Source organism: Thunnus thynnus, chromosome 10 (genome assembly GCF_963924715.1).
Source record: "Thunnus thynnus chromosome 10, fThuThy2.1, whole genome shotgun sequence".
In the NCBI taxonomy this organism is placed as follows: Eukaryota; Metazoa; Chordata; class Actinopteri; order Scombriformes; family Scombridae; genus Thunnus; species Thunnus thynnus.
Window position 1 is genome coordinate 22224157 of NC_089526.1, and position 10703 is coordinate 22234859.

General features: G+C 40.1%; 1 protein-coding gene across 2 annotated transcripts; it reads right to left on the reverse strand.

The window, feature by feature from the left end:
* Positions 1-2891: 2891 nt before the first annotated feature.
* On the reverse strand, positions 2892-10391 carry irx4a (iroquois homeobox 4a). 2 transcript variants are annotated; one of them, XM_067602109.1, is made up of 5 exons: positions 9675-10391; positions 8553-8804; positions 7425-7531; positions 5311-5621; positions 2892-4066 (listed from the first exon to the last, which is right to left on the reverse strand). In XM_067602109.1, the coding sequence occupies exons 1-5, from the start codon at positions 9717-9719 to the stop codon at positions 3345-3347; spliced, it is 1437 nt and encodes a 478-aa protein (XP_067458210.1). In that variant the 5' UTR covers positions 9720-10391; the 3' UTR covers positions 2892-3344. The 2 variants fall into 2 exon arrangements, with proteins under 2 accessions (XP_067458210.1, XP_067458209.1); XM_067602108.1 differs by having other exon boundaries at positions 8553-10391.
* Positions 10392-10703: the final 312 nt, after the last annotated feature.

The window sequence follows — 10703 nt, forward strand, 5'->3', positions numbered from 1 at the left end:
TATGATTACACACCTACAGGCTGTTTTGTTTATTGTGGCTGTGAATGTATATTTTCTGATAGTAATACTTGCCTCATCTTAATTGGAATAAAAGGCCATTCCATTGATTCTTGAAAGGGGCATTCAGGCCATAACAGCATTGTGCCTTCTGCTTGTGTGTGTGTGTGTGTGTGTGTGTATGCTCTTTGTATGTGGTCATGCTTCATATTTTCATTTAAGCTTTGATCACATTACTGCTATTCACACCGTATTAATGTTAGTCAATGAATAGATTAAATATTCAGTTAAGCCTGATGCGTGTTGAATGTGACTCTGTTTATGTGTGTGTCTGTGTGTGTGTGTGTGAGAGAGAGTTTGAGTAGTGTATGTTGATATGTAATGATGTGTAAATATATTTATGGCTCAGGGTCACAGTGGTATTAACCTGACCCAGGCTCTCTTTCTCTCTGGGGAGGCTCCGGGCTGCAGATTGTTCTGTGTTTCAGTCAGCGTTTGTGGGCCTACTACTAGTATAAACAAAGCACATGTATTTGACAGGATGCTTGTTTTTTTTTTTGTTTTTTTTTAAAAATGGGGGGTCAGGAAGGAAGGAAAAGAGGAGGGAAGGAAGCACCAACTTGGGAAGTATCTTAGGTAGTTCTATAACTTCTAGGATATCATCCATACCATTGTGAAAAACCTTATCTCTAGACAATCATGTTGCACAAGACTGGTGGACAATTTTTTTAAGAAAGTGAGATCAAGCTTTGTATTAAACCCTTGACTCAGCTGCCCCACAAGAGGACTACATACTGCGCTCAGTTACGTGCCGCTTTTACCAAGTGTGGAAGGTATGCAGTTAAATGTCCCATCAGTCAGGCATATGCCAAAGGCCTACATCTTATTCAAGTTTTAAACCTCTAATTGGTAACGTTTAAAAGGCGTTTAAGAGTGCCCTTTCTTCTCCCTTTTCTCATTTCCCATTTAATGTGTTGTGTCAAAGTCTATTACCTCAGTTGGACGTTTCTGTCCCTTAAGTTGAAAAAAGGGAGGGGGGTGAGAGAGAGAAAGAGAGAGGGAGAGTGAGAGAGTGAGATAGAGAGAGAGGGGGGTGGGGGGTGGGGGGGAGCCATCAGCTGAGGTTTGCCAGGCAGGTCGATAAAGCTTTTAGATTTGGAGATGTTTTCAGGGGGAGCCCATTTCCTGCGGCTAAGAGTTGTTAATGGAGCTTAAGGAATTATCTTATGACTCTCTGTTTGAGAGCAGTTTATTCCAGCCCGGACCCTGCTCCTGTGTCGGAGTGGCTGAATATGCTGCTGTCAAACCCGCTTAATGAAAAGTAACGCGTCGCTGATTACAGTTTTATTTGGTCTCTATGTAAAAAGCTCCTGTTAATTTACCATCTCGCTCCCTCTGTGTGTTCGTATTTGCCACGGCTGAATGGTTTAGTTATAGCTGGCTTCTCTCTCTCTCTCTCTCTCTCTCTCTCTCTCTCTCTCTCCTCTCTCTCTCTCTCTCTCTCTCTTCCTCTCTCTCTCTTTCTCTTCCTTCATGTCTCTTTCTCTCAAATAAAAAGCCACTTGGTTCGGAGGTCTAATAAAATCTGTCTTCATGCTAAATTAATTAAACGTCGAGGCTATATTGTCTTATCAGTAGGGACTTTAACTCTGGCCTAATTTTTCTATCAGTGGCTATGAAAAATTAAATACACAATTTTGCATGTAGGCTAATAAAAAGCCTTGCATCAAGTAAAATATGAATACAAAATATCTCTATAAAAATAAGTACCCATTAACACCGCATACACCTGTCAGATATCTATTCCCTGACAGCATTTATGTCTTACCCCGAATTTATTTTGCGGTCATGTCAACTTTGCTCTCGAAATGCTGCAGGCAAGGTTTTCCGACCTATGAAAGCAAATGAAAACATACATCCTGACTCTGATATATAGAAAATCTCTTTTGTCCACTATAGCACTTTCTTCCAGGGGGGGTAGATCTCAATCGTTTGTGCTTTTTTCCCCATTAAAATTCATCACTGAAGCCCACCCCTCCCTTCCTTCCCCCCCTCTCACAGGACATACAGTCCCCCGAGAGCTCCACTTTCGCCATTACTGTCAAGTACCCTTGACTCCTTTCTTTTTGCCCTTTTATCTACAACAACTAATTCGAGTTCCTTTGCCCTTTTCACTTTTAGACGACGTGAGTGCCTCTCTCGTAAAGCCCTTTCACTTTTCAGAGGAGGAATCAGCATCCAAGCTTTTTTTTCTTTTCTTTTTTTTCTGTGGGCCTAGTCTCTCTGAAATTGAGGGGTTAGTGTGTCAAAACGTAAACTCCTCACTTCAAATTATTTCGCAGGGCCTCCCGTTTTGAACCCATTAATGGACGTATGGCGAATAACTTACCCTTTTGACAGCTGCATCATGGACGATGTTGAGATGTTTCGATAATATTATCAGAGAGCAGAGAGGGGAAATCAATAGCCTGACATGAAATATGACTGCGAACATCCCAATTACAGCCTGTTTAGAGGGAATTAATGAGGCAGATCTTAGATACTGATATTGTTCTGTCTTGAGGGTTGAGCTGCCTCATTTTCTCGCTGTCACTAAATGAGAGTGAATGTTTTTTTTGTTTTTTTTTTAAATAACACAAGGTCGGAACTATATTACCTCGCGCTTGTTTTAATGGGTTAAGAATGAATTGGAATGATAAAACTGATTTATTTAACAGTAGATTGCGTTTCAAAAGGTACTCTCTGCTCAGTCGTGTAGTAGGCCCCATGACGTCCTAGTTGTGTGAAGGAAAATACATTTCAAAAGACAGACCAAGGAAGAAAAGCAAGGACATTCTTTTTTTTCAGCACCATGGACAGCAACTCTTATATTAACCCAACATCACAAGCGCTCCTCAGAAAACGACTGCTTTTATTTTCAGTGAACAAAGTTGAAACGCTCTCATCCACTTCCTACAGGAGAGCTGTGCATTTGTGAGACTTTTTTTCATTTAATAGTGATACTCAACTGCTGAGACCTAAATAATATTCAATTACATTTGCATGCGCATAGTAAAGAAAAGTAAAAAATAAATCATGTAAACCTCAGGCCTATTTTTTTTCCCAAGATGTAAACTTGAAGTTATACATTTCGATAAGTTTTGTGCGTGCGTTGAATCAAATAAGCCAAACCGATCCGAATGTTTCACTTGTAACGCCAATGTAACAGCTATAGCCTACCATTGCTTTTAAAAAAACGAATAAAACATAATGAGGGGAACATGAAGACGAAGTATGCTTTTCCATCCGACTTTCAGTCAGCCACAAAAGTCTGTGTCTTTTAGCAACAAAAGGGTCATTTGGTTTTGTTAGGAACAGAAGAGTTTGTTGATAGTTTTTGGGAAACTCATGGCACTGTCTTTGGAGGAGTCTTGATGCTGCTGCAAGGCCGCCGCGCTCCTCTCAGCCTCCAGAATGGCGCCTTTGGTGTTCGTGGTCCAAGAGACGGTGGTGTTGGTCAGAGCCTGGCTCAAAGTGCTGTGCCTGAACAAGGGGTCGTGGAAAACCCCGTCCACCCAGTTTCTCAGGGTCGTGACCGGCGAGTCCTGCCTGTTGTCCAGGCCGGCCACGGGTGAGGTAGCGGCGGGGGACGGGGTGAGGGAGGAGGGCGGCGGCTGGCACCTCAGCATACAGGACGGGTACTCAGTCTGGTTCAGGGATGTCGCGGTCTGGGCCAAAGACCAGATCCGAGGTTTGCCGTCTAATATCTGGTGCCCTTGTTGCTGCTGCTGTTGTTGCTGCTGATTATAGCACGCCTTTGCTTGCTGTCTGCTGTCCGGCTGGAAATCCTCCGGATTCGTTTTGAGACAACTTTTGCTCAAGTCCTGCTCCCCCCCGAGAGAGACGGGGATGGAGATTTTCAGAGACGTGTCCTTGATGAGGTGTTCAGTGGGGCAGTCGTTCGTCGTTGACATGTGTGTGTTCATGTGGTATCGGTGCTTCAGCTCACACTCCGAGCTCTCAGACTCCAGAGTGTCGAAATCGTCCAAGTCGCTCAACTGAAGGTCCTTATCAGCCCGACTTCGGGTTTCTAGGAAGAAAAAAAAGATCAGAAAGAAGACAACAGACTTGTCAGTGAAAGATTTGGTGTCATATCATGCGACATTAGATCTGATCCGGAACAGTCAATCTCGAATCCATTGAACTTGTAGTCACACTTTTATAGCTGTTCGTTCAATTAAGGAGTTAATGTTTACAGCCTAATTTACTACAGTCATAATACATATGATCAAAACAATTATCAGCTTTATGATCATCAATTATACTTTCAGAAATGTATAGCTAGTTTACATCAGCTTGATATAATTCAGTTCATTAACTGAATTCGTGAATTTAAGCCTGTCAGAAATATCAACACGATTTAACTGAATATTTGCCTAAACTGAGTTTAAGTAGTTTATGTGAAACTGACTGAGGCCTGTCCAAGGGTAATCTAAAGTTAAAAATTCTTTATGTTGACCAAAGTCAATGTCAGGCCTGCACACTGCTGATGCTGTTAATTCTACATATTGTTTCTGACACAGTGCATATTACAGAAATAAAATGTTCAACAAAACAAATTGAAAGGCCTCATTGACATTTGTTTCTAATTATCAGCATGATATATTGTTTAGCAATAATTAGGCTACAGTATCAAACAAACACTGTTCTTGTTAAAATTATAAAATAAAATAATATTAAGTGTAAGACCGACAGGGTTTCAGAGATTCAAATCCCTTACACTGATTAGTGGATTTTGATACTGAAATTTTATTCTAATTTACATTCTGAACTAAATAAAAATGTCAGTGTGGTAACATTATCCCAGTTTATGGTGTGTCATAGCAGCTGAAGAATAAATAGATCCAGCAGATTCAAATTATATAGCTACATGTACAGTTATTTTTGTCCTAGTTGTTCTTATTATTTTCATTTCCATTATCAATCAGTATCATCATGATTCCTCCATGTGCATGAAGCGTTCAGCATTTTGGTCAACTCCAGTTGTTTTTAAATGTGCCCTATACATAAACTTGACTCGACTAAGAGGTTTCTAAAAGGGTCTTATTTTAAGCTATACTCAAAAATAATACTTCAGTGAGGAATGTTTGCATTCCAAAAAAAGTGTACCTTTCTAATACTAATTTCAATGTAACAATGCATTTTTTAGAAAAGATGTCATACATGCTGTTTTTTAAGCAGGCTCTTGAGACAAACAACGCCTGTTATGTTCTGCCAAACAATTAAGCAGTGTTATTTTCTTTCTCCAGAGCAACAAGACATTGTGACACTAACCATCCTCATTGTTTTCGCTTTTTATCTGCTCCTCCTGAGACCCGTCCTCATCCTCGTCATATCTCTTCTCCTCTGAGCCCTTGTTTCTGGGCGGCCATGTCATCTTGTTTTCCTTCTTGAGCCTCCTCCTGGCGTTTGCGAACCAGGTAGACACCTGCGTCAGAGTCATCTTGGTGATGATGGCCAGCATGATCTTCTCGCCTTTAGTTGGGTACGGGTTCTTTCTGTGTTCCTGCAGCCAGGCCTTTAGCGTGCTGGTCGTTTCACGCGTTGCGTTCTTTCGCCTTGTTCCTCCATCCATGGAACCATATCTGTTAATTGAGAAGACGCAACCACAGTGATAATGAGATGGTAAATATAGTATGTGATGCTTGTTGCATGACAATTTCTGATGTGTTGCTCTTGCAATGTCTCTCCTGAAAACAATGAGAGAGCCATCTGCTTTTTGGAGTCTTCGTGAAATGAACATACTGCAAAAAGCTTTATAAACCCAACAGTCGCACACATATTATTGCATAAAGACTAATAAATAAACAAACACATGTCAGTTAAGAGACATGATTTAGAAAGTACAATGGAGGAGAAGGTGAAAACCACCCCCTTTTTAAGCACACCATACTGTACACATTGTCTTTCCCTAAGTAAATGGTAAAGAACATTCAGAACATTCGTAAATGGCAAGCCATGTTAATATAATTCTCCATAAATGGAGAACAGCATTGAACCTGCTTGGACTATGTGCAGTATCCAGTATTACACAGGATTGACAAGATGGAAGGCTACACATGACTTCTACTCTGAGAAGTACCTACACTGATATACAAAGTAAATTTGCTATCCTTATCTTTTGGAAATGTGCAAAGTTCCCTAACAAGTAAGATGTGTTACCCGTAATAACGCCACGTGTATTGTATTGTATTGTATATTGTAGGTCCTCTAAGTGCAGCATACGACTCCCTCCCTACCCTCTCCTCTCACACAAATATCAACCATAGACCTACATTTAAAATGCACAGTGTTGATTTTCAGTCAGCAGTGAGCTGTAAAAGTCCTCTCAGGGGAGGCTTTTATGAGGCCTTTATTGCTCTGTATAGCTTAGTGCAGGTCAAGCACTGCTAAGGGAATCAAAAGGAGAGGAACGCTGCACCTTTCCTTACCCTGTGTTGTTCCCTCACAGATAAAATAGACTGTAAAATTGCTTTATTGAGTGTAATGATGAGCCCTCAGGTGAAAGGCGGGCTCAGATAGAGTGGTACTGCTGTAGGCCTGCTTGTTTATCTGAGTGCCACTAATTCTGTTTTGCCTTCGACTTGGGCCTTTTGTTGTATGTGCACTTATTAGGTTTCCTGCTGACATGTTTTGCACTTTATATTGAATTTAGAGTGACTTGTAAAAAGGCCGGCTCATGGACTTGTGTTGTGGGAACTCTCAGTTTGCAGTGGAGCTAATCTGTATGACACTTTGTAGATCAATTAACGCACAACGCTATAAAAACAAGAATGTTTCCCATGCTACCCTCTGCAATTGCCTTAGCGCTGGCTTCTTTAAAGTTGCGTGTTCAATCCAAAGAGCATGCGGATCACAATTTACAAAATAATGTATTGTTATCATTGAGGTCCTATATTTTCACCATATCCCAGACTTAATTTGGATGTCATCTGATTATTGAGAAGACCTTTCCATATGGCAGGCATGCTCTTCACAAACGTGAAGAGGCCTCATGTCTTGCTCAAAGGGGCATGGGTCTTCTCAAGCACATCACCCCCATCAGGAAAGAAATGTGTAATGAGATGAAGGTGATAACCCTGTGCTGTTAGATGTGATGAGAATGGCCTTGATCTTGCACGGGATGATTGATTTAAACCCTACACTAGTGTACAATACTTTGAGTTTGCCTTGATTTTAATCACATCCTGTGTTTGTTGCTTAAAACAGATGAATGAAACTTGCAAACCTACATGACAGTTAACTTATATACTACACATTTTTATAGTAGTATAGTATAGTCGTACATATTCACAGTCACTCAAAGACGTCTCATGTTTGCACTGATAACCATGCGTCTTAGCATTAGAAATATTACCTACTGTCCCATTGTCATAAAAACAACATACCTGTCATACTGATACTGTCCCAGGGTAGGATCATAAGGGTAGTAGGCTGTCGCCTGGGTTATTCCCGCATGCGCAGAAGCTGTGGCATCTTTAGTATCGAATGTGCCCTGCAATCATACATGAAGACAAGTGTTTGAGAGAGCGAAACAAAAGAAGTGCAATACATTTTGAAACATCAAATAACTCAAATGGTGCTAAATAAATACTGTATATCAATGATACATATTTGTACTGGCAGTAGTTTAAAGTTGTTTGTTTATGCAATTCATTGGGGCTAATTGTCTAGGACATGGTAAAACGAGTAAGACAAATTGCCCATGGTATGCTTTTATTCAAATACATATGTTAACATGGTTACTGAAATTACAAAACCCTTAGCTTAACCTTAAAGAATTTCCACATAGAAGTTCATTTCAATTTTTAGGAATAAGATTGAAAGAAAGTAACAGGAAAAACTATTCTGTAGGTTTGTAAGTGTCCAGTTCTGGGTTCATGGGCAAACATATCTGTCAGAGAGCTCCAAGAGCGACATAATACCATGTTCAATTATTGGAGCTAATTGCCAATAATATAATGCATATGTTGTTCTAATTGCCCTTCTTACCACAATATCCCCAAATAATCTAAGCACTTAATGTATTTCAACACTAAACCAACTGGAACAGACTACATTCTTGGATATTATAGGCCCATGTATTCCTGTTGGGGGTCTGTTATAAAAGTGTTTCAGAATTCATTTTAAATCATTTAATCAGACACTCCAAAGATTAGAAGTTTGTCTCTTTGTAAATTTCAACTTGTTTCCAATGGAAAGTAGCTTTCCTGGACAGCTGTGGAATGATACAGCTTTTTTCTGCCTTGTTTCATGAAAATGATTTGAACTTTTACACCAGAGAAAGTACTACCCTGGAACAATTAAGCCTTTCTAGCACTGCTGAAAAAGTAGTCTATATTATTATTTAAGATAGAGAAGTAGTCTTGAAAGATGATAATAGAATAAATCACGTACAGTGTAAAAAAGATTGGTACTTTGCATGCAGTAAAAAGAGAAGAGGTGAGCTTGGCTCAAGTCTCAGCATCCTGCGGCTCCATTAATCAATGCCTAGAGGGATCAAATGAAGGGCTTACCAGCGAGTAGAAAGCCGAGGCGTCCGTGCCGTATGTAACGTAATTCCCATATCCTTGACCGCTGGTGTAGGGGCTCCCGTACACGCCCAGCGCGGCGGCTGAACTCAGTTCATGCCTCGCCGTGGCAAGCAGCCGGCTCTCGTACACGGGGCAGTAGACTGGTGTCTGCCCGGACGCCGCTACTCCAGAGTCGGCTATGGATCTGCCGGTGGACTCGCAGCAAGTGGTCAGAGAGTTGGTTGTCATCAGGAACTGGGTGAAGACCGAGAGAGAATATGCTACTTTTAAAATAAGTGAATTCTGCATCGAAACAGAAAACTAATGTTTATCTTAAGGATCTTGAGCTCAAAGTTTAAAACTTTATTTTTTTTTTAATATGAGAGAAAAGAGCGACTCAATGAATTAACTTGTCTGACCGCAAAATCACACATGATTTAAGTGTTTGACAAAAATAATTTTCTCATTAAATTAAGTGAACTCGACATTATTTTTTCCAGAATGCCAGTCTTTAAAAACTTAAATACAACATTAAACGATTGTAAAGACTGATATTTGATGATGAATGATGTTTGATATTCTTGTGATAATGTGCGCGTAAAACGTGTCCAAAACGAGTCGCTTCTTAGCCATGATCCAAATGAAACACAGGAGGAAGCGTTACAAACAGATACAACATGTTTTCCCAACATCGCCCAGTAATACACAAAGTAATGCCCAAATGATTTTTTATGGCTCAAAGCCAAAACAAAACAGCAGCTGGGTTACGGCGCAAACACACGCAGCGTGTGCAGAACAAGTTGGCATGTGTGTTCCAGCGCAGATAAACATATGGTTGACATTACAGAACGGCTATTATCTTGCAGAAATCAGTGAACGGGAGGTCGCGGGTCTCGCTGGTTTCTGGTTACCCTCTTCTTACTTTTTTTCTATCGCTGCTGAAACACAGGTATCACTGGTTGTAACGCAATGCCTTTCCGATATCCAAAAGGACTGTGAGAGCGTCCCTGATTCTTGGCCAAAGTGCGTAAAAGGATCAAGCTTAAATCGATGAGATAATCAATCGCTGCAACATCAAAAGCAAAACAGTCTATTCACTCAGAAAAGGTAGTTACGTGAACTTACTTGTGGAGCAGACGAATAGGGATATCCAAATTGTGGATATGACATGGTAGAGAGGTCCCCCAATATCCAGAAATAAAGCGAGACTGAAGGTCTCCACTCTAACGCTGGCTGCGGCTCTGTTTGACTGTACCAATTGATCGGTAAGCACAGGCTTCTAGGATGCTTATAGGGCGAAGCAGAGTAGCATGTTTAATTTGTGTAAAATGCCCCCCACTCGAACGCCTTTCAAAGGGCAAAAAAAAAATAAAAAATAAATAAATGAAAAAAATCTTATAGCTCCTCTTTTTTTCTTTTTATAAGTCTCTTAGAAATTAATACACGGATTAAGGTGACACATGCTATCTTTGCCTAGAATAATCACTTTGTTGTCAGATACATATTTTTGGCTTATAAAAAAGTAGTATAAAAGACGTCAGCAGCAGAGGCAGGTTGTTTTAAACGGCGGCGACTCTGACGTCAGAAGTTTCCCACTCTGAAAATGACCAGACTGTAACTTTAATATGCATTTTCTTTCTAAGGATGACGACAAAAGCAGAAAGAACAATTCAAGAAGAAATTCTTTAAGAGGGAAGAAGGGAATTAAAAAAAAACAAAAAAAAAAACGTGTCCTGGAAGTTAATTCACAATCCCAATCAATCAATTAGGCCAATCAGTGTCTTCAATATGCAAACGTATGTATTAGTTTAAATGCATTAGGCCTAATTAAGCACATTCCTATCATTCCTCCGCAGTGATGCTAATCACACGGGGGATGAATTGATTTTAAATTAATTAGTGAAGAATATTTTCATACTCAGCAGAGAAACCAATTGCAGCTGTACACTAGAGTGAACAAATAAGACAAATGCATTGAATTAATTAATATTTTGATAATTTCCCACTTAAAGCAGATTATCTTTTTGGTTCATATCTGCCAATTCAAACAGGAGCATTGAGTCCCCCGAGTGTTTTAATGCCTCCCAAAAAGTGCGAAGGATGTTTTTTGAATGAACTTTGCACCATGAACTTAACATCGTAGAAATCCCGAGA

Coding starts and splice junctions, on each gene's coding strand:
- irx4a (XM_067602108.1), bottom strand. CDS start 8,858: ATGCAGAATTCACTTATTTTAAAAGTAGCATATTCTCTCTCGGTCTTC. Junction 5,622..7,424: donor GGACAGTATCAGTATGACAG/GTATGTTGTTTT, acceptor CTCAATTAACAG/ATATGGTTCCATGGATGGAG. Junction 4,067..5,310: donor AAGCGAAAACAATGAGGATG/GTTAGTGTCACA, acceptor TTTTCTTCCTAG/AAACCCGAAGTCGGGCTGAT.